We start from the raw sequence: 24,864 nt of genomic DNA on the forward strand, positions 1-24,864 counted from the left end.
CTAGCTACCTAGCTGCAACAGTGAGCTTCTGGTTTCATGGAAGATCCTGTCAAGGCGATATTACAGAAAGCCATAGAGGAAGACTACCAACATCCTCCTCTGGCTTCCACATGTGTACAAATGGACATATACACTTAGATATGTATGTGCTTGAACTCTCCCCTGTGTACATATATGCACACCCCACAAAAACACAGGCACACAAAAGTATAAATAAATTAACTAGTATTTGATCATCATATATGTTAAAAAAGAATTCTAATGTCAGCCTTGGGGCATGTCTCAGCAGTAGAGTACTTGCCCAGCCTGTATAACAAACACTCTAGATTTCATTACCAGCATAGGGAAAAACACCGCCACCATCACCACCACCACCACCACCACCACCAACATCAACAACAAGAAAATGACAGTGAACTAATTTACAGTGTTGAAATATGTGGAGCATACATACTATTAAAAGATGAAACATGACCTACCTTTGATAGGATCATTGCAGTGTGGCTGCCATGTCATATGTGTGTCAATAGGTGACAGAGAGGAGACAGGCTATGCATATTCTCAGTGTTCTGACCTGTCTCAATATCTGAACATTTGCATGATTAGTAGACCAACATTCCCTGAAAAAAGGGAACCTGAGATGATCACCAGTCTGGTACTGGGGGCTTGGACAGGAAGCTAGCCCAAGATGACCACTAGTCTGGCACTATGCAGGTCTGGATGGCTACTAGGACTGGGAGCAAGACAGGGACTAGAAGAACTGCACTTGCCTGGGACTGAGGGCCTCAGGTGGGAGTGAGCCCAAGACAGACAACCCTTGCATGAGGACAGGCAGGGTGAGGAGGTAGCCTGAGATGACGACCAGACTGGGCCTTGACAGGGAGATTTCCTGAGACAACCAGCTTTACTGTGCTGTCCTAGGGATGGAGTAGAGCAGAGCACACCCTAAATTACCTCTTCCCAGAGCCACAATGCATGAGCAGGGCATAGCACTTCTGAAACCACTCCTGAGACAACCCCAGACACTCAGAGACCTCAGAAACCACTAGGAGGTGGAAGTAAGTGGTAGAGAAATGGAAGAGAAACAGAAACAGAAGGATGTGAGCACAATGAAGAGAGGCAGAACTGGAGACTCACGGGTAGTGAGGAACAGCCTGATGCGAGTAGGTGGTGATGCCACCTGTGGCCATGGTAGGGTCCTAGCATGGGTTGCTACTGGGAGCTATATCTAGGTCTGTGGCCCTGCAGCAGCAGGGGTCTGTTACCATCAAAGACCAGGCAGATGTCCCTGGTCTAGGCTACTGCTCAGGGGCATGTTGATGTCTAAAGGCTGTGAAGAACTGGTCCCACCCCTCACCTGGGCATCATAAGATAGCTGGCTCTGGGGGCATGAGAGAACTAGAGCTGAACCTGCCTCATGGGAGAGCATGCCCTGCACCTCACCTGGACAGTGCAGTTAGAGCTGGTTCTGGATATAGGTGTTGGTGATTGGCTATGAGTGTGGTACAGCCAGCCTTGCCTTTTGTCTGCTGGACTGTGGCACAGATGAGGGAGAAACACCCTTCTCTTTTCTCTTGTCCTTAGCCATTTATGGAAGGCAAGAGAGCTGGCCCTGGGGTCATGAGATAGGGATACTAGATATGTCCTTCATCTTGGGATAGTGGGCTCTTCATCTAACCTGGGTAGCAGGGTAGAGCTGGCACTGGTAGCAGGTATTGCTGGTAAGCCAGCTCCAAGGACATGAGAGTGTGAGAGCTGGCATGCTGATGATCTCTGATCACTTATGTCTAGAACCTTTGAATTAGCCCACCCCAACATCTACCCTATCTATAAACTGCTGGAGTGCATGAAAGGGTCAGTCCTATAGACCCAGTACTACAGGATCTCCATGACACAGGGCACCAATAGCCTATCTAAGAGGAGTCCCAGTGAGATTCTAGTATTAGTAGAGTAGCAGAAGCCAGAGGATTCAGTCCAGACCAAGGAGTTATTGCAATAAATATTTGCAAGCAAAGAAGTGTAGACAAAAGGGTAGGTATACTGTGGGGTACGCTGTGACACAATACAGTTACCACAAAGAGATTTATTCCTCTGTTAAGGGGGAGGTTGTAAAAGTGGAAGGCTGGTACAAGGTGAGGGGGATGAAAGGGATTGAGTGCATGCTGTGAAATTCATAAAGAACCAATAAAAAGTTTTTAAAGAGAAGAGAAGAGAAGAGAAGAGAGAGAGAGAGAGAGAGAGAGAGAGAGAGAGAGAGAGAGAGAGTCGAAAACAGCTTTAAAAAAGGAAACATGGACTAGTAAGTACTTACAAATTTTAACCACATCTGATAGGCAAGAGCCACCAGTTTAAATGTGTACTGTAAAAAGCATTTAGGTTTTAGTGTATATTGGAGATTATTTTGGATTGAGAAACTGGTTGGTTATAGGACTTTGAAAAGGTTGAGAAATGCTACAAATTCTTTAGGAATCATTTTAGAGGTTCAAAGCAGAAAACTACTTTTTCAGAATCTTGTAGAAGTTTATTACTATTAGTCACATGGGCAGGAGACATTTGATGACTTCAAACTTTTTTTTATTGATCCAGATTCAACTTGACTATGTGAAGATTTAAAAATACATGTTGAGTTTGGTTGGGTTTACTAAAAAGAATCAGGTTTGATATTTTGAGTTTTATTTTCATGGGAAAAGAGTCATTAGAAATGTTTTGAGTTTAGATTTTGTGGTGTTCCTTCTCTTTAGCCCAGGATGAAACTAATAGCCCACGATGCATCTGTTTATCTGCTATCTCTAGGGCTATTCCTGCTGCTGTCAGCTGCTCCCTTGTTATCTGGCTGCTGGTCCTGCTCAGTCAGTTGTACAGGAATGTCAGTTCCATTAATAACCCAAGGGCTGAGCAGGCAGATAGTGGAAAATGGGTGAAGAGAGAGAAATTGTATTTAAGCTGTCTTCTGAGTTGTCATTTTCTAGATTCCAGCATAGCTGGGTAAAATCAGACTGAGGGTGTGACAGCAAATCCATTTCTGACAGAAACTCACATATGAAAGGGAGAAGCAGCCTGATAGCAGAAGAATGAATGATGAGAGTTAGGCAAGAACTCAAGATTTAGAGTTGGAAAGGCCACAAAAAAGCCATGCTAGGAAGAAACGATGTAATCAAACTATTCAGATAATGGCACTGACAACTTTGCCAAAATAGAGTTCATGTTGACTTCAAATATTATCATTACTTTTTTGGATTTATTTATTTCATGTATGTAGGCACACTGTAGCTGTCTTCAGACACATCAAAAGAGAGTATTGGATCCCATTACAGATGGTTGTGAACCTGAGCCACTATGTGGTTGCTGGGAATTGAACTCAGGACCTCTGGAAGAGCAGTCAGTGCTCTGAACTGCTGAGCTGTCTCTCCAGCCAAATAGTATCATTCTTAATGTTTCAAGTGGATGACATTCCTTTTTATAAGAAATGTGTTTATGGAAGAATTAATTCATTATTTTAAAGATTTGGTGTTTTGGTTATGGGTTAGTCAGTGACAAAAAGGAATAGATGATACCTTAATGTGGAACAACTCAACTACTGCAGTTGTCTATGTCTTGACTATTGTTTGCTTCCTTACAATCCATGTCAAAATGTATTGTATTACTTCTCTCGAATCTGTTTGTTAGCTGGGATCAGCTGGGTGGCTCTTCTATTGGTCTTACCTTGAGTCTCTCATGTAGCTGAAGTCAGATGACAATTTTGGATGAAGGTCCACGGGGGTGACTTCACACACAGGTCTCTGTTCCTTCTGGCTTTCTCCACAGGGTAGCTAAGGGAGTAGAAAAGAGGACAGATATGCTGTGAGTCTTCTTAATGTCTGAGCTCAGAAGTCTCTAAATATTTCCTGTGATACATTCTCTGGGTCAAAGTCAAGGACAGGGCTACCATTTAATGAAAGCAAGTTGAAAAAAAAAACTGCATCTCTTAGTGTGAAGAGGAGCAGAATCCCACAGAAAGGACAGAACTTGTTGGTACTCTCATTGGAAAGACTTACTTACATTTTGCATTCTTTCCATCTCTTCTTTAAATTCAGTTCTTCTTAATTATTTTAGAGAATTATGAACTAAGTTTACCATCTCCCTTTGGCAACTGCTCAGTGAATATCATTAAAAATTTTAAATGTTTTGTGCAAGGGGCCTTAGATTGGCCTATGTATGCTCCTGGTTGGTGGCTCAGTCTCTGGAAGCTCCCTGGGGGGGTGTTTGAAGGAGGGGGCAATGATGGGAATGTAAATAAATAAAATAATAAAAATTGAAAAAAGTTTAAATGTTTTATTTATTTATAATTGAAAAGTAATTACATATATAGAGTATAATGTGATTTTGATTTATGTATACAGGATATAAAGAATCAGTTCACTTAATTAACATATATGACATCCTACCACCTTATGTTTTTCAGTTGAGAACACTAAATATCTATTCTTTTTACAACCATATTTTCTTTCATTTTTGATGTTATAATTTAATTAGACTATTTCCCTTCTCTTTTCTCCCACCAAACCTTCCCATATATCCTCCCTTGCTTTTTTCAAATTCATGACTTATTTTTTCATTCATTGCTGTTACATGCATGTATGTATGTGTATATACATATATACGTCTAACTCAGTTTATATAATGTTGCTTGTATGTATATGTTCAGGATTGACCATTTGGTATTGGATAACCAATTGGTATGCTTTTCCCAGGAGACGACTATTTCTCCTGCTCTCAGAATTCCTCCGTTGCATGTAGTTCCTTGTGTAGGATTGAAGTCTCATGGCTTTGCCTGCTCACCTTGACATGCCTGTTGCTGTTGTCTTTGTTCAGCTTGGGTTTAGGTAGTTCTGATGGTGAGACATTATGACTGTAGTGTCTGGCATTACTCGGAGACACAATCTCATGTCAAATTCTCTGATCCCTAGACTTTTACAATCATTCTATCCTCTCTCCCACAATATTTCCTAAGCTTTGGGTACAGGGAATATTTTGTAGATGTATTCATTGGGGACTGTGAGCTACGGCTCTACATTTTAATTGCTTCTGTTTTTGTTTTTTTTTTTTTTTTGTAATGGTTTTCATCTGTTGCAAAGAGAAGTTTCCTTGATGAGGGATGGGAACTACACTTATCTGTGGGTATAAAGTCAAATGTTTACATTGTTGTTAGATATTATGCTGGTTTATTAATGTGGCAGTTATGGTTTTTCTTCAATAACCATGGTTTCAATAGCCCTGGATAATGGGCTATGTTTCCAGTAACAGGTATGTTTTCCCTCTTATTTCACAATTAGAGAGACATTGGTTACCTCCAAGATAGGCATTCCACTAATGCATCCTAAAGGTTATTTTGCCATGCCAGTCCTTGTTGTGGGTCATATGTATTACTGGTGGTAGGACTATAGATGACCATCATCATTTGGAGCTTCCATTCTGCCATCTAGTACCATGAAAGCTGGTTTTCAGAGAGGAGGCATTGAGGTCAGTTCCATCTCTGAGGTCTCTGATCCCTGATTCTGAAGTGCACCATGTATTTAGAAATAGGGATTTACTTTCACCTTTAGGAGGCAACCAAGGGCAATAACAATATGATGTATGTTTTGGGAGTCGTTTGGACAACCCTGACCAACAATTCTAAAGAGGGATTCTCATATTTGATATTGGGATTATTTTAGGTGGTCTTTGGCTCTCAGTGGGAGATTTGTTAGCCTAAACTAGAAAAATTAATTTAAACTGTGTCTGTGTTTATGTACAGATGTATTACTTGTTTTGAAAAGATAAAGTTAACAGTATGACTCCTTATGACTTTTTAAGATGTCCCCATTGTTCTTTTATCTTCCTTTTCTGTATTTACCTCCCTTACCCATCCCCAAAGAAGCCCTCCTTTTCCTATTTCCCCATTAAGATCACTTATATCCTTTATTTTCTCCCATCTATCTTCTGTATTTACCTTCATCCCAAATCTATTCTTTTAGCAATTTTGAAGTATCTGTTAACTGTCATCACCATACAATATCCCATCTTCTCCTCTAGCATAATGGAACCTTTGGATCCTCTGATGTAAATCGGTTTTCTTCCTCCTCAGCTTTCAGCAGCATTCTTTCTCTTCTGTGTTTATAGGAGATCAATTTTGTTAGAGTCTGTATGTAAGGAAGATTATAGAATACTTGTCTTTCTGTGTTTGGCTCATTTTATCTGGAATTTCTTTCTTATGTTCTTGTTTGTGATATTTTCATCATCAAATGAATTTATTACTATTTATTATTTTATGAATTTATTATTATTATTATTATTATTATTATTATTATTATTATTATTTTGCTCAGCCAATATATACATTAACTGCTGGAGTACTGGAGTACACCTAATTGCTGAATTGTATGAAAAAAGAGGGCATTCTCCAGCCCCATGACCATCATACAATAAAAAGGTCCTGGTTTTAGGATCCATGACTAGAATAGTCCTTAGTGGCTGACCTCATTTTAGGAGAAAATTTATTTACCCAGTTTTCCCTTTTAGGTTCTTAGGAAATAAAGATAATTTTCAGTATATACAGCTCCTCACTGATTAGCACCTCTGTATTTTATACACAAAGCCTGTCAGCATAGAAAAAAGGTCATGCTATCCCATGTTCTTGCTGAACCAAAAAGAAGAGGAATGAGCCTGCAGCTTTTGGTGTAGCCCTGTGCTCCCCGCACTGGCAGTTGTAGGGCAACTGAATGAGAGCCTCCTGACAGTGATTTGTAAGGATTAGAGCTAATGAGCACAAGAACCTATCCTGAGCAGAGTAGAGCCAAGGACAGCAGTGAGGTTGTGTCCTTTAGGGCCCCAGACTAGATCCTTCATTCAGTTCCAGTGTTAAGTTATAAAGCTAATTTCCAAGTTTATGGAACCATTTGGTTCATTCGTCCAGGCTTTTGAAAATGAAAGTTAAAGGTTTGGCAAAATGATTTGTAATAGAGCATGTGAGTCATGTTCTAATGAGGTTCTATGAGTTATTCTGAGCCATTTTCAAAACCTGAGCCAAATCCCAAATAAGCTTAGCGAGACAGTACAGGGTGAAAACTTGACAGGGTGAAAGGGAATCTGAAAAAAGAGAAAGTCTATTTGCCTCTTCCCAAGCCCTCCCTAACCACTGGTTGATGATTAGAGTTTCTCCTCGTGGATCAAAAGAAAACAAGAACAATGTGGGTTTCACATAGCCTGAAGAGGAGGAACAAAGCTTCTCCAAGCCCATTGCCCCCTCAGACTTAGGCCAACAGTACTGGTAAAACCAACTAAAGCAATACACAAATATTTTGAGCTTTGCCAGCAATGTAGGCACAGAGGCAGCTACTCAGATCTGTTGGATAGCACAAAAGTAGGTAATATGCAGACAAATGGAATGCATCTCAGTAAAAGTTGATTTATAGAACTAGGCAGCTACCCGAATTTGACCTGTAGGCCATGGCTTGCCAATTTGGTCTTGAGCCTTCTTGTCTCAAGTTTTTAACCCAAAACCTGGCTCTTCCTTTCCTTGTTGGCTGAATCTCATGTAAGAATGAAGTGATTTTGCAAGAGGTTACTTAGTAGTTTTATTGAATGATGAATAATTGATGATGACATTTATGCTGCTGTTTACAAAACAGCCCATGTGTCCCTTGGCTGCAGCTTGTTATTTTGCCTTTAGTATAAGTATCCTTTTTGATTTCTTAATCTCAAATGCTTTTGCAGAGATGGATCAAAGCAGAACTGGAGACTTGTTTTAAAATACACTATACAAGTGTCTCAGAATGAATTACTGGGTCTGAACTGTGGAGGTAGGGGTGATCTCTAGATGCAATTCTTTGGTCTGGAGGGGAGTCTGAGGCTGGTAGCCTGGCTATTGGAGAGGTGGAGAGTGGCCAGGTCCCCAGGGCTGTGTGATTCACATTGAGCTATGTCATATCCTAGACAGAGCTAGGAAGGTAGCATAGAATAAAATGTGGTTGGTAATTTATGAATTTAATAATAATTATATTGACATTATTTCTCTCAACTAATATATACATTAACTATTGGAGTATTAGAGTAAACTAATTGTGATAAGGAAAGAATGCATCCTCTGGCCACATGACCATCATATAATAAAAAGGTCCATCTGGTTTTAGGGTCCAGGACTAAAATAGTATCTCTCTCTGTATATCTCTGTATCTCTTTGTCTGTTTTTCTCTCCTTCTCTCTTTTTGTCTTGAAATGGAGTTTCACTGTATATCACTGTGTAGACCAGGGTGGCCTTGATTTTACAGAGATCTGTCTGGCTCTGTCTCCTGAGTGTTAGAATTAAAGGTGTGTTTCACCGCCCCCAGATGATGATAATGTATTCATACAAGCAGATAAAGTGGGAGCCATTTCTCAAAATTTAGAGGGACCAGTGTCTGAAATTAAGAACATAAAGCTCAGAAGGGCTATGTTCCAATCATAGATTGTAAGACCTAAGGTATTTGGTGTTACACTCATGTGTTCCTGTATTTTAAACCCAACATGAGTCAGGCCTGGGTTGCAGTAGAGTTTTGAGGATTGTTGGTTCTAAGCTGAAATTCACACTCATTTGTCTTTATGACAGTGCCGGGATTCTAAATGAAAGGTGTGATTCCACTTTTGAAACAGGGAACTAAGGGTTGGAGATAGTTGGGCAAAGGGTACCCAAGCAAGACTCCATTTCACAGGGCAGTATTTGTCAGTGGCCCTGTACAGAGAAATTGACAGACTTTTCTCCCTGAAGCCCACTCTCTAAAATACATTCCGTCTGTTGCTCAAATTCAGTTTGGTGTGTTACATTGATTGCAACAGAGGTATTCTGATCTCAAACTGGAGATAGAGTGCCTTTCTGCTTTTCTCCTCTTGCCTCTTATCTTACTCCATTGCATTCATCTTTCTTGGCCAAATATTAGTCTACCCAGAATTTAAAAATTTTATTGCATTCATTACCAAAATCGAAAGTTTATTGGCATTATTGTTAGGGAGAAGAAATGAAGAATTTACTAAGTTTACTTAAAACTCTATTTTCATGTGTCTTGCTAGTCTTATAGCCAAGCATATTTGTCTTGGCATGCTAAATATTGACATTGATACAAGAATTGTCTGGGCCTCTTATATTATTCAGTTAATTTGGATTTATACAAATTAATAATATTTATATAATAGAACATTATTCTTCATCCCTCAAGCATAGTACATATCAGAAAAAGCATAGACTTTGAAGTCAGATTAAGACTAAATTAATTTGGTTGAGAAATTGCTTTGGTCTCGGTGTGATTTGGGTGAGTTTTTGCCCCATTTATTCATGTTGGCTTATCAGCTGTGATGTGAAAATGATATGCTTGCTGCCAGGCAGATCATAGATAAGACTTACATTGAATGATGAAAGGACACTCTCAGCACGCTATCTGGTACATGGTAGGTGTATTTTTCTATTTCTTTGACAAATCACTATGACCAAGGCAATTTATAAGAGCTCGATTTATTTAATTGAGCTTGCAGTTTCAGAGGGTTAGAGTCCATGATGGCAGAGCAAAGGCATGGAGGCAGAAATAATAGAGAGAACTCTCATTTTGAGCTGAAAACAGGAAAATGGAAAGCAGAGAGGGGAGGCATACACTGTTACTGCTTTCCACATTGGGAATGGCAGATGTCTTTTGAAACTTCAAAGGCTGTCTCATCAGGATATACCTCCTCCAAAAACCTCACTTCCTAATCTTCTCAGAAAGTCCCACCAATGGGGACCAAATCTTCAAACATGAACCTATCTGGATCATCTCATTCAAACTACCACAGTAGGTCATCAGGAAAGAATATTACTTTTGTTATTATGGAAATAACAAAATTGAGGTGAAGAAGATAGTGTTTAGGAGTACTTGATGCTCTTCCAGAGGACCTGGGTTTAGTTAGTTCCCTGTAACTCCAGATGCAGAACATCTGACATCTTCTTCTGACTTCTACAGACACCTGCACACTCCCTCCTCTCTCTGTAACACACACACACACACACACACACACACACAGACACGCACACAAACATAGATGCATGCATATTCACAGGCACTATGTATACACACACCACACACACACATACACACACACAGAGACAATGTTCTTCTATTGTTTCTTTTTTTTTCCCCATGAGACGCTGGAGGAGACAAAGGGGACAGAGCGGGATTCGAACGCGGGTAGAGAAAGAGCACAGAGGGCCCGGCGCCCTCTGCAGGTGGCTGCCTTACACAGTGCGCTGTGCCACCGCCGATTCGCTTCTTCTATTGTTTCTGTTTGGCTCTGAGATGTCTTTGCTAAAGAACTTTTCCCAAGACCTTACCCTTATCACTGCACTCCATTCTATCCTCTACATTCTTCTGTTCACTTTAATTCCTCATTCTCCACATGTGACCAATCAATCATGAACTTCTTAAGTATATAGCATAATTAAGCTGTGTCTATTCTTGCTATACATAACAGAAGTGAAATTCTATTGACGTACTGTTTAGTGAACAAAGTCAAATATGAAAGAACCTAGAGCTTTGGGGACATTCAAGAGCAGCAAAAACTAGTCAACATAGAGAGTGGCCAGAGTAGTGGTTATTTTTACTGCCTGGCAAGATGCCTAGGTGAGTCTTCCAGGTTTTTGAAACTCTTTAGATCACAAACACAGTTGTGTATGTGTGATAGAGAAAACTAGATTTGTTCCCTTCACACTTATGTACTCAGTACCAATCATAACTCAGTAAAAACAAATAAGATATATCCTAGCTTGCAAAGCTTATTTTGTCTTAAGTAGTCACTCAGTAAGAGATAAGCATTGAATTGAATGAAATTATAAAAAAGGTCATTAGTCTTACCGTAATGTGGCTAAGGCTAACTTTTAAGGAAGATATAACATGTCTTTTGAAAACCACAGTGGACATAATTCATAATTTATGCAATTCTCACTATTGCTTACAATATTGCTTGAATCCTTGCCTGTTTCAAAAAGGATGATGGGATGTGATTTAGGACAGTTTGATAGTTAAGGGCTTAACTATCACCTTAAGGGGTAAAAGTAGTGAGCAGTATGCAGTCACATCACATTGGTGGAATATCTTGGCTTTACAAATAAAGTTTTGTTGCCTCCACTCCTCCTTTTTCAGTTTCACTTTGTCCATCAATTTTACTTTAAGATGAAATCTGCAACTCTAATAGATGCTACCGACACTGTGCAGCAATTCTACCAGATGGCATTTGAATCTTGGGTGTTCTATGAAAAATGGAAAGACTAAACACATGCACAAATAAATGAAGTTTGAATTAATCTTTATAATTAAATGGAATATTACCCTGCTATGACTGATTTTAGCTTTCAAACTAGATTGCATGATAATTTTTCAGTGAACTGTAATTGTATTAGTGTGGCTTTTTAGATGCCTAAAAAAAAAAAAAACTAAAAATAGGTTTTGCCAAGTTACTTAGCAAAAAGTTGTTAGAATTTTTAGTTGAAACATCTCTGATACCCATTTGTAATCTCACTTGTTGATTGTTGAGTCTTTGCCCTTTTTCATTCTAGGACTTAAGTGGTGTTGTCCAGAAACTGGGTTGAATCAAAAGTTTCTGAGGTATATTCAAAAGCTGGTGGGAGGAAATATGGTAGTATTGTCTCCATTAAGTACTCATAATGGCATAATAGTTGTTACTAAAGAATTCTCTCCAGAATGTTGAAGAGGCAGATGAGTCTCCTTCCTATGAATGGATATTGCAGAGTCAGGGATCCTAAGCAATAGGCCCAAAGCCATGGAATGTTCCTTCACTTTTCCAACTTCCCATGTCTACTCACCCAATTTATAGATTCCTCTTCATCCTCCTTCTCCTTCTCTTTTTCCTCCTCCTCCTCCTCTTTTCTTCCTCCTCTTCTTCCTCCTTCTTTTTCAAGTCCAGTTTTTATTGCCCAGCTGGTTGGATTTGGGGCCTACCCTGGTGCATGGGCAGTTTACCAAGGGTCATATCATTTAAGAAAACTGATATTCCTTTATTTTTAAATAGTTCTACAAATGTATTTAAGAATATATCTTATAGTATATATACGGAGTGTGTGTGTATACATAAATTTGGAAGAAGATAAAGTAGGGCACATGGGAGAGTTTGGAGGGAAGAAAAGGAAGGCAGGAAATTATGTAATTTTAGTATAATCTCAAAAATATTTTTAAAAAGTTGTGTGGTATTTAATAATTATTTTATTTGCTTATATATTTTAAGATAGGATCTTGCAGCAGAAACTAATCTTGAAATTGATATCTTCCAGCCTCAGAGTACTGAGGATCATAGCTGTGCACCAACAAAGCAAATTATACTTGACTAATTTAACAATTCACCAAAACGGTTTCATTTGCATTCCCCCTACCTAATCAGGAAGAATATTTAGAAGAATGCTTACTATATATATATATATATATATATATATATATATATATATATATATATATATACACATATATATATGTGTGTGTGTGTGTGTGTGTGTGTGTGTGTGTGTGTGTGTGCATGTCATATGTCACAGAGGACAATGTTCAGGAGTTGTTTTTTTCCTTCTATACTCGGTTCTGGGAATTGAACTCAGGTCATCATACTTGAGTGACAGGTGAAGTGCTTTTCTCACTGAGATATCTAGGTGGCCCCAGACATTTTTCAGACAGTAAAACATTGCTCCTATCAGAACTAAACTTTACCAGAGAGTGGAGGTAATTTCCATTCTGCTGAACTGCTGATGAGAGAAGGGGATGTGTTTATTTAAGTTAATCTCCAACTTGCCTCCTGTTTAAATAGGTAATTTAATGATTGGAGGAGGATTAAGTAGCTGATTAAGTTTCTTAGAGCTATGTTCAGTGCTAGGTCCTAGGTATTGAAGATGCATTTCTAAGCTCTTTTGTATCTTGATGCTTGAAAATGCTTTTTAATTGTTTATTTCTTCCTTCTTCCCCAAAAGTGCATGGATGTTTTTCCATGACATTTATTCCCATTTTTGTTCAATATCTATATATTGTCTCTGTTTTAAAGCTCAGATGTTTACCTCAATAAAACATGAATAGGCACTGTAGTAAATTATAAAATTACTGAAATAATTACTATCAAATCACCTTGAAACTTTAAAAAATGAATTTATGTCTTATATTGCAATCTTTATTACTAGGTTTTGAAATTTTTGTAACCTTTTATGTGGAAGAGGGTTGGCAAAAACTTTTTTCTGTAAATAGTCAAATAGTAACTGTTTGAAACTTGTGTAGACCATATGGTCTCTGTAACACCTACTCAACTTACTTTTGTAGCTTACAAGTGGCCATAGACCATATGTGGAAGAGTGGGCTGTTGCCAGGGAGAAAAACTTTCTATTCTACCCCCTTTTGGTTTAGCATTTGGTGGTGGTGGGGTCTGTGAATTCTACTCACTATAATACTGTTTATAATATGGATAAACAAAGTAGCTTCCAGTGTAGCCCATAAAAATGATTAGAATTTGGAACTTTCACACTATGTTATGAATGAGAAAGGAAGGGCTGAAAGAGTAGGTCAGTTTTTCAGCATTTGCATATGGTCTTGGGCTAAATCATCACCTCCTCACCGTTTCTCTGTCTCTGTGTCTCTCTGTCTCTGTCTCTCTTTGTCTCTTCCCCACTGTGTGTGTGTCTGTGTGTGTATACATAAATACACAAAAGAATGAAAGTGGGTTAACAAATGAAAGATGACTAAGAAATATATGGGAGACCTAATAGAAGGTTAGGTTTACTGCGGTTCTGCTGCATCCTGTCATTCTGGCATCTTTTCATGTTAGAAGATGGGGGCTCTCTCCTTGGCAACAAGAAGCTGCCTTTCTTAAAAGGGGGAGGGATTTGTGATAGTTGAATTGTTTTGGAAAGTTCTGCTTTTAGGTAGATAAGGAGAACACAGAAAGCTTCTTACTGCTTCCCCTGATTCTTAGATGCCTTCAGCTCAAAATAATCCCTTTCTGCAATAGCATAGTCTAACAAAAATCCTGTCTTTGCAAAAATCAAGTTCTAGTCTGTTTGGGTCTGTAGACTATAGTTTGATGACCTTTTGATGTAGATCCCTGTGTTGAGGGAAAAGTGGAAAACATAATTTACTTTGGCTTGTTTAAAACCTAACAATCATATAGGATTTTCTTTTTCTTTTTTCTCTTTTTTCATATAGGATTTTCTTAACCCTTGGATTGTACTATTTTGGCTCTGTATGGACAAGTGAGGTTTGCCCTCATAGAGATTTAGGTTATTTATATAAACAGGTTTTATAGCTGGTCTAGTTACAAAAACTCCACGAATGAATTTAAAATGAACAAAAACATGGATTCAAAAACTAAATTTTGTGACTACTGTTTTGTTCAATTTTAAAGGAAGTGAATGAGTTTGCCTCTCTCTTTAAGGTAATATTGCCCCAACATTCAGCAGAAGGAGATATGTGCTCCTTTGTGAGTTAATACTGGGGTGATTTGGGTTCTGACTTTGATTTTACTAATTATTACAACCATTTACTAAGAACACTGTCTTTATCTCTGTTGGGATACAGAGAAAATATATGTTACCAGAATATCACAGAGATAACAAGGAAATATTGAGTGGCAGTTTGGCTAAATTATGATTCATTTGTGCTTGAGTGTTCCTTTCTTTTTTTTTTTCTTTTTCTGGTTGGAGAAACTACTCACTTCTAAGATAACAGTTTATGTTCCTAGTTCAATGTCCTCATTTGCAATCTGGAACTTGAATTCCTAGAACATTATCCATATTAAAAAGTAGGGGACAGTGGGTATCTACTATATAGGGCATTAGCCATGCAGGATTAAGGATGGAGAGCCTGAAATAAGAACATTACAGTATTCTAGTTCATACTGACCCCAAACTGTGTCTAGTAGTTGAAAAGATATCTGATTCCTGGCAATGTTTAGTTCACCTCTACCCTAGCATGATGCAATAGCTTGTGAACCAACTCACAGAATTACAGCTTTTGAAAACTCATAATAAATCAGTGCCATTCTTATCAAAGGACAAAATTTGATTTGTTAGATTACTGCATTGTTATTATTTGTGGGATCCTGATAGCCCCAAAGGATATTAAATCTGTTTCTCAGGCCAATTTTCACCAATACCATTAGCCTTGCACAGGAAAAGATTTCCAGCCAAGATATGTGCTTGAGCCAATCATCTGTCTGGCATTGTAGAAACTGTCTCTGTTTTGAAGGATAGTGTAATTCTTGCACAGTTTCCTAAACTTCCGGGTGTTTACAGCTCAGAATTTTGATTGATGTTTAATAGTTATTACAGAACTCATCAGAGAAAATGAGGTCTTGGCATGGTTAAGCCTGACTAAAGCTTTCAAAGCTACTGCAAGCTTAAGAAAGTTGCTCTAGAAATTGTTTGTAAAAGAGCAGTTGTCCTTTTTTTTGTGTTAGTTAAATTAATGGAAAAGACAAAAAAATATGTGAAGAGACTTAACCATGTAGACCAAACACAAAGCTGTTTAATTAAGTGATTAAGATGATCCCTTTGATGTAAGACATGCAGGACATTGGGGAATGTACGTGACTTTCCTCCATAGCCAAGTCTGTAGGGATTAGAACAACTGAGCTTTGCCATCTTGCTTTCTGTGGCTCAGCTTAATACTAAGTGCCTTTGCAAATTCAGGAGTAAGGCAATCAACCTGACCAATCTTTAAATCAGTTTGGCCACGTGTGTCAAAAGTATATGCTATTGCAGAGCTCTCATCCAGATACAGCAGGGTTATATTTGGTTATGTTCTTTCCTCCAGCATTATCAAGTTGTAGTGTCTTGTAGAAAATTCTGGGAAGTCAGGGGGTGGCTTGGGAGTTTTAAATCATGTTGTATATTACATTTTCCATGTCCATTGGCTTTTTATTTGTGATAGCCATTGTCTCTGCCTTAAAGAAATAACATTCCCTTTATGAACTCTCTGTTGTCTTCACAGAAAGTACCTGTGTTTTAAAAAGATGTAGCCTTAATATTTTAGTGCAAGGAACAAAATCTCAAGCAATTATGACTTGGTGAATGTACATGGTAGTCATAACAAAGAGCAAAACCAAACTTAGTAACTAAGCTGTGCATGTAAACACACACACACACACACACACACACACACACACACACACGCACACACACACACACACATTGTGTTAGTGAATCTCATTGCTGTGATAGAATAGCATGACAAAACCAGTGTAAGGAAGGAAGAGTGGGCAAAGGGATGGTTTGAATCTATGGTGTGACTGTATCTGTCAGCTTTGACATACTTCAATGTATGCAAGTATGACAATGCAAGGTTTTACTCATGCTACTCAGAGCAACATCTGATGTAAAATTTAGGACTTTCTTGTTTCTGGTATTTTCCATTAATATTTTGGATACTACTTAACTGCATGTAACAGACACCATGAAAAGTCAAGTTATCCATGTGGGAAGACTACCACATATGAAAATTATTGTTTTGTCACCAGGAATGAGCTATTATGGATTCACACTTCACTTCATATTCTAGATGGCTCTGTAGTCTCTCATAAGGTCTGTAACGTTTTTCTCCAGTTAGTTAATATGGACGTAGGTCTTGATGTAAGTAGCACTGAATGGTATTCTTGATCAAATATTATACCTTTCCTATTTAAAGGTTCAAAATAAAATATAACATTTTACGTTCTCTGATATTGTTGATGATGCTGGTTAGAGCGAATTTCTTAGCTAAATTACTCATAATATGAATCAGTATTTGTTAGACATTGGTCACTTGCTCTGTGCTTGACATTGCATTCCTCTTTGGAACACCATGGTGATTAGGTTGAATAGGCAGTGAATTTAATTTCATTCTTAACAGCAAGAAAGTTTTCTCTACTAACAAAACCGTTCTTAAGATTGGATTCATCTATTTGGCTAATAAACTACTCTTTTAAACATAGCTCTTTCTCAGGGTGAATGTATTAGATTGCTATTGGTCACTCACACTTTATTATAAATTGCTTTTGAAGACCCAATAATAGATAATAAGTTAGTGTTCTGAAGGAATACTGGTTTTGATGGATGAACAGGGAAGGATGAGATGTCTCTGGAGCATAGTATATTACTCAAGAAAACTTAATGAGTGTAGGCTAGGAAAACAAGTGGTATGAACACCCAGGATATGAGAGTTGTTTGGAGGAATGGGAAAGAGAAAGAGTGACAATGTGGGAGCCATGATGGTGATTGCTGATGGCAACCTTAACACTTTAACACATGCATGCTTTGACCACGTTCTTCACATGGCCCATTACCTTCCCCATCCCATTAGTTCCATTCTTTCCCCTAGATAGTTTCATTTTACTGTCTTTTAAAATTTATTCATTTTATATATGTGAGCATACTGTTGATGTCTTCAGACATACCAGAAGAGAGCATTTGATCCCATTACAGATGGTTGTCAGCCACCATGTATTTTCTGGGAATTGAACTCAGGACCACTGGAAGAACAGTCAGTGCTCTTAACCACTGAGCCATCTCTCCAGCTCTCATTTTACTTTTGTGTCACACACACACACACACACACACACACACACACACATTTGCATGTCTGTATAAAATATACTACCCACAAGTGAGAGAAGAGCTGCAACATTTGCTTTTTCTAGAGTTAGATTTATAGTATGCCTTATCTCTCTTTTCAGAGGCATACCTGTAGTAACCATTAAAGGGATCTTCTGGCTTGGAGGCAGGATTCGAAAGCCTCCTTTTTTTTTTTTTTTTTTTTTTTTTTTTTCTGGCAAATGTGCAGACTTTGACTTTGCTAAGGAAATCTTCTGCCATGGTTCAGGAAGCTCATAGGTGTGTGGCTCCATTCATAGACCACAGCTTTTCTTCTGGTTCCAAGTTCTCTCATCACAAGTATAGTTCCTTGAAACCTACATCCTAAAATGAATGACATTGTTTTACAGAGGATTTAAGGTACTTGGCTCTGGGGTATCTTACACTCCCAAAAAGATGCTTTGACATATTGAATCCATGGAAGAAATCATGTTTCTATAACAACTAACATATATGAGCATTTATTCATTATGTTCTTTGGACCAAGAGATCTAAAATCAGTCTTACATGTAACACCATTACCTAACTCTTACAGTCAGCACCTCGAGGGAGGGGCTATTTTCATCCTCAAACTGTACCCGGTAAAGAGGGAAGTGTGTAGAAATTACATTCCACTACTGATAATGGAAAACATGGCATGCAATGCTTCATGTTGTGTGTGTGTGTGGGGAACAGAGAGGAATCCAAGCATGTTAAATGTAGCTATTTCCAAGTTAAATATTGGATTGGTATTAGTCACACATTTTATCATACATTTTTGAAGCCCTAGTGACAGCTAATGAATTAGCTGCCACATGCTATCTGCTTTTCTTGCTGCCATGTTTGACATGTAGCTTTCTTCATCCTGTTTGATGCTTTGTGCTTGAAAGCTAGCTGTTCTACCACTGGTGTTGCATCAGCACTCCAGAGATTCTTAACTGACAGTGCTTTGTCACTTTTCCCACAGGCATCTGACATCTCTACAGTTTTGGTTGTCACAGCTTATGTGGGATTTGCAACTGGCATTTAGTTTGTTCAAGGCAATGGTGCTTCGAGATATCCAAGAACCTACAGGAAAAACCCTCACAAGCATTATTTGGCCCTGATGTCAATATTGTTGAAGCTGGAAAGCCCTGGATTAAAGGCAGAGAGCCTATTCCAGTCATATATATTCTTTTTAAAAATAGATGCCTGGGAATGGACAAAACATTTTAATTTATATGCCACTGACCCAAATCTTATCCTATAATCAAATCCAGCTGTTAGGAAATCTGTGGCTGAATCTATATATTTTTGGTTTAACTTATTGTCCTCCTGACTATCATTGGTATACCATAAGAAAATGATGGTAGACTACATCAATTTATATTAAACACTAGGAAGTTTTGACTTTTGAAGAGAAATATTTGCCTATAGACATAGAGGTAATGAAGATCATCATTTACCTATCAAATGCAGCTTCACTCCAGATGTATGCATAGAATAATGGATGGAAATAACTAGTTATAGAAAACCCTTGAGTTTTTTTAAAAAATTTTTTCAAAACACTTTATTTAACAATATTTGTATAAATATATATACTTATACACGTATACATATATAAACAATAATTAAATAATAAGATGTGTTTAAAAAGTATGGGGGGTTAGGAAAAGTGGGAAGAAGGAGAGAAAGGGGAAAGTTATGCAAATACAGTGTTCATATATGAAATTCTCAAAAAGGAATCCAGTTTTTTAAAATGTTCAACAGATCAACTAGCATTTTACAATACAAAATTAAATATGACCTATAATTATGTTAAAGGACATTTTAACTTACTACGAACTTTGAAGTTTAAAATGAGATCAATAAAAATTATTTTACCCAGCATACTAACAAAAACCACAATAACATTTTATAATTCAAAGTATTTCTGAGAACAAGAAAATAGATTGTCAGGAGCTAAGTCAGAAGAACCAGGGGTACACTGAGTGTTTTTTTTTTTTTTTATCAAATCATAATTTTTACTTTTTAACATGGGGGTTATAAACACAAAAATGCAAGATGTGGGGAAGGGATGACACAGGAGCATAGGTGTTCAGGGGGAGTACAGATATCTTTCAGAACAGGGTATCAGCTGGGTGAAGGTTCAGGGGTCAGGTCACTATGACTCTGCCTATGATTCACTTATCCTTATCTAATTTGGTACTATCTGCCAAAGGCTGCCTATTTACAAGGTCTATGACTACCCAGGCTGGTAGATTTCAACAAAAGCTTCCTGTTTACAATAGTTTATAGCCCCCTGTTTCAGTGTTTTTCCATAGAGACCCAAGACTTTGTGTTAGCAGGCATGTAAGTCATGCCTTTTGCTGATTTTAGGCTTATGGCTGATTTTAGGCCTTCAGTATATAAGCAGGGCTGCCCACCCTTGAGTTTTTTGATCAGTCTCAAATAGCCCAGAAAATGTTTTTCACTAGACATAATATGCTATCTGTTAAATATTCATCTCGTTACTTTTTCAGTATTTGTATGGTGACTTGCTTCTCTGTCCTGCCATAATTAATGGGATAATTGATTTAAGACACATCTCATACCTTCCCCTTCAGCAAACCATCCAACTATTGGTAGATCATTGTTCTCGTTCTGAATATGTTAGTAAGTGATGTGTCACTATTTGCTCTATTCTGTATGAAAGAAAGTGGACAGATTTCTAAGTGTACCAAGCAGGAAAATGTTTAATGTGAGTGATTAGAGGGGTTATGTAACCATTTTGGGGCCAGGAAGTAAAGACCAAGACTGGTACTGCTGATTGTACCCTAAAGGGTTTTCCCCAGGAGAATGTTTGGAAGTTGTTGGTTAAATGTTGTATTTACTGTCTGAAGATGCCCACAGGCCTCACTAATGCTTCTTCTACAGTGTGTAAATGACATCTACATCTCTTCCCTCTTCCTAAGCCCTGTTGAGTATTTCTTATTGACAGTTTGCTCTAGAGTCTTGCCCAGTGGGTTTCTGAGCAATGTAATTCTAAAGCTTCTCAGGAGAAAAAGGTAAAGTGGGATGGATTGGAATGGTGTGGAATTAGGAGAAAACTGAGGGAGAAGGAGCATTTGCTCCAGAATATAGATATCTATATACATTTTGACAAAAAATATTCTACTGAGCTGTTAGCAGCCTGCTATTAGAATCATTTTTTGTGTATCCCTGGTAGGGAAATCTGGATTTTTTTTTAATTTCTTTTCTGATTCTCTTCAAGTTGTGGTGATGCTAAATAAATAAGAATTTAGTGCTATACATACACAGTACAGGAGTTAATGTATTCTGTGAAACTCTATAGTGCAGTGAGGTCCCAGAGCATGAAGTTTGAAAAAGAATGCATAATTCAATGATCCACTTTGGAAAGGCCAGCGTTCAGAAACAACTGTGCATGACTCAGCTTGTCTTGTGTATTTTTGGGGGTGTGTGCTGGAGGAAACTACAATTCTTTATTTGCTAAAATGATGCATACAACTTGTGATGAGTCACTAAATTATACTAAGAAATTAGCTACAACGAGGAAAGTAAACACTTTCAGGAAGAGGTAACCTAAAACCACATTGTTTTGTGGTCTTGAGAGCTGCAACATCCTGCTATTATATTAAGATTTTAGTATAGCTCATAGGCTTTTGAAGACAGAATTTGTTCTGTATTATATTTGAATTCCTGGAACAGCAAAACTTATTAGGGCCTGGCCTGCAGCACTTGTAAAATCCTAAATTTTGAATTAAAAGTCTCTGATATTTAATATTTATATCATCTCAAAAAAAATACAAGAAATGTACTATCTAACCCTATTCCTTGAGTAAGGTGATTTGGATGGGACTATAGATATGTCATTGCCGGGCGATGGTGGCTCACGCCTTTAATCCCAGCACTTGGGAGGCAGAGGCAGGCAGATTTCTGAGTTTGAGGCCAGCCTGGTCTACAGAGTGAGTTCCAGGACAGCCAGGGCTACACAGAGAATCCCTGTCTTGAAAAAAAAACAAAAAAATAGATATGTCATTAACCAGAGCAGTGTGGGAAGTCACTGGTTTTTATTGAGGCTTTCCTAGAATAGAAGTAATGGGGCTGAGGCTGCCTGGGTGTTAGATGGATCATCTGAAGGCAGACCTGGAGATATGGACTCACATGCAAGTGATTTATTTACCAAATACTTGCAAGTGAAGACAGCAGAGGAATGGAAGAAACTAGACCAAGACCAGGATGAGCTGAGGGGCAGAAGGAATTTCAGAAGACATTTCTAAGTAGTCTGATCCTGGGAGGAACTTTGCTAGTGTAAATTATACCTCTGAGCTGGTCCTGAATCGAGGGGAAGATGCTGGGCTTTCATGATCCTGCCACAGTCATTGGCTTAGAGTTGCTTGCATGGAGGGAGAGGTCAGAGTGACAGAAAGACAGATCAACAGCTCAGAACAAGCTGGTTATATGTAGCCCTTCAGAATCTCTGGTGCTGGCAATTAGAAAAGTCAGGACTGTAGAAATAGCTGCAGAAACAAGACTAGAACAACAGTAATATCAATGTTTGCAAGGTCCAACTCTTAGTCTAGACTAAGATCTATAGATAACTAATGTCTTCTGGAAGGAGAATTAGCCTCTCTAAGTGATAAGCCCCTTTACTGTTTGTCCAATGAGGAGAGGCCAGCCTTTAAACTGTGTATATACTACCATCAAAAGTGGACACATCTGGATCTGTGTGTGTGACAATAATAATCAAAAGGAGATTATCAACGTGAGAGTGTAGGAAGTATGAGAAGATGGGAGGAATTCAAGGGAAGGCCTCAGAGATGGGCCAGAGGGAAGAAAGGGAGGGAGGGAAATGATGCAATTCTATTTTAGTTAAAATCAGTTATACAGAAAAGAATCTTGGGAGGGGTGTCTATATACAAGTGATAAAAGGCATCCCGGGGAATGTGGGTAGAGCCCAGACAATGTACTTGCAACACTGTTTAAAGTTGATTATTTTATTTTATTTTATTTTATTTTATGAAATCCAAAATCTGGGCACATGGCAAGAGAGGGTTTCACGTGGAGCTACAAAGTTGTTGTAGAGCAAGGTCTGGGAAACTTTCTTCCAAAGGTCCATATAAAATATTTGAGACTTTCTGGGCCCCAGAGTTTTTCTTTCAATGACTCAGCTCAGAAGTTGTAGCACAAAGGCAGTTATAGATGGTAGGTAAATGAATGAGTGTGGCTGTGTTCCAGCAGAATTTTATTTGTGAAAACAAGTAGAAGAGGAGGGCTGAATTGGTCCTGGAGCCACAGTTTGCCAGTCATTGCTCTAGACTGGCACTCACACTGATTTTTCTTTTATCTATTCCCTGCATGCTGCAAAACAAAGGCAATCATTAGGACCTCTGTCTATCAAGTGGATGACTATGAGGAGATGCATCTTAAATTATTCTGGACCCCCTGCCTCTGATCTTTCTGATGTTCTGGCTGTCACTCACAGAGCTGTATGGATAATCATCCTGATGCATGCATGACTCATTGCTTTTCACTCCCCTTGGAAATATTTAACCTTTGCTTATCTGAACAACAACAACAACAACAACAACAACAACAACAACAACAACATCAGACACTTGTTAGCAAGGCACTGGGGTGTTTGCATGAATAATCCATGAATTTCTTATATACCAGTCTTTCATATTAATTTATTTAAATTGTGGGATAACTTTTTACATATTCATGAAGCACACCAGGATGTTTTGACCATAGGTATGCATTGTAGAATGGCTAATTGTGATTAATGGACATATACATTACCTTACCTATTGATCACTTTTTGTGGTAAAAACATTAAAAATCTGTATACTCAATTGACCATGTGGATCAACGTGATCTTGGAGTTTGTCTACAAACATGAGCTTCTGAGATTTGCAGCAGGCTCCAGGTCATTTTACAGTCTTCTTTACCACATGTTCCTTTAAGTCTTTAAGCAGTACTTGTCTTTCTGTATCTAATTTATTTCCATTTCCATAGTGACCTCTAAGTTTATAACCATTTTGTACTTGAATATTATCCCATTGTGTGTATGTATGTTTGTGTATACTACACTTTATCCATATTCATCAATCAGTAGGTCATTTCTATTTCTTGGCTACTGCACATAATACTGCAATGAACATGGGAGTGCAAATGGCTCTTTGATATACGGATTTCATTTTCTTTGTGTACCTATTATCTATGGCTCAAACCAGTAGAGGAATTGCTGGATCTCACAGTAATTTTGGCTTTAGTCTTTTGAGCAGTCAATTTTCCACAGTGGCTGCATCAACAGTATGAAGGTAAGTGTTCTTTAGTTCTCCAGATCCCCACCAAGTCTTCTTTATAATGTCTAGCTTACCGTGTGCCAGATAATAATTTCTTGTGGTTTTAATTTGCATTTCCCCAGTGATTAGTGATGTTAAAATATTCCATTTTACACACTGGCTGCACATGTATGTATGAGAAACAGTTTTTCAAGTTCTTGAAAAAACTTGTTTTTGCTATGGAGTCATTTAGATTTTTAAAATGTATTTCAGACATTTACCTTTATCAGCTATGCTTGAAGTCTGTTATTGTCTGTTCATTATTTCCATTTCCAGATTCTTCTTGCCCTCTGCTCTGTATTTTTGAAACGGTAACTATTCTCTCAGATGTGCCTTTTCCACATGAGGAAATAGTCTCCCAGATTTTAATAACAGTGCTATCCATTTCCATTAAAATCTTTATCTTCATAAAAGTTATTTGCTACATTCACTTCATTTGTAGCACACTGAGGACAGGTAGTAAATACTTTTGTTTGTCCTTTACAGTGCCTTGCATATAGAAGACATTCAGTCAATGGACTTTACAAATGAAGACTGAAGCCCTGTATCCAATGATTATTAATGATTTAAGTGAAGAAACTCTGACATCATATTTCTCATTTTCCTTTTTATAGGCAAGAGCTGTTTTGGCAAAAGTTGGCTATCCAGAGTTTATAATGAATGATACTTATGTTAATGAAGACCTCAAGGCAGTAAGTGCTAAATTTACTGTATTTTTTTTTTTGGCAGGTTTTACTGGCCTAGTGCCTATTAACTAACCCAAGTCCAAGCAATTAAACCTGGTGGTGCCAGAAAGTACCAACTTTTGATTAATTCCTTGGCTATATAGGAGCTTGAGTTTGCCAGGCCTATCTCAAGATTTAGTGCAGGTTCCAAATACAGGAAGTGTCAGAAGCTGAGTGGACATCGTAAAGCAAATGGAAATAATTCACCAAA

At 38.1% G+C, this 24,864-nt stretch overlaps 1 protein-coding gene and 1 pseudogene across 1 annotated transcript in view; both read left to right on the forward strand.

The window, feature by feature from the left end:
• Nucleotides 1–24,864, forward strand: part of Phex (phosphate regulating endopeptidase X-linked) — a 214,456-nt gene that overhangs the window by 110,062 nt on the left and 79,530 nt on the right. The window contains exon 13 of the mRNA XM_034485262.2: nt 24,543–24,620. Within this exon, the coding sequence (XP_034341153.1) occupies nt 24,543–24,620 (78 nt within the window). The remainder of the gene's footprint in view (nt 1–24,542; nt 24,621–24,864) is intronic.
• Nucleotides 475–618, forward strand: LOC117695636 (small nucleolar RNA SNORA17; annotated as a pseudogene).

This window comes from Arvicanthis niloticus, chromosome X, assembly GCF_011762505.2.
Source record: "Arvicanthis niloticus isolate mArvNil1 chromosome X, mArvNil1.pat.X, whole genome shotgun sequence".
Taxonomy (NCBI): domain Eukaryota; kingdom Metazoa; phylum Chordata; class Mammalia; order Rodentia; family Muridae; genus Arvicanthis; species Arvicanthis niloticus.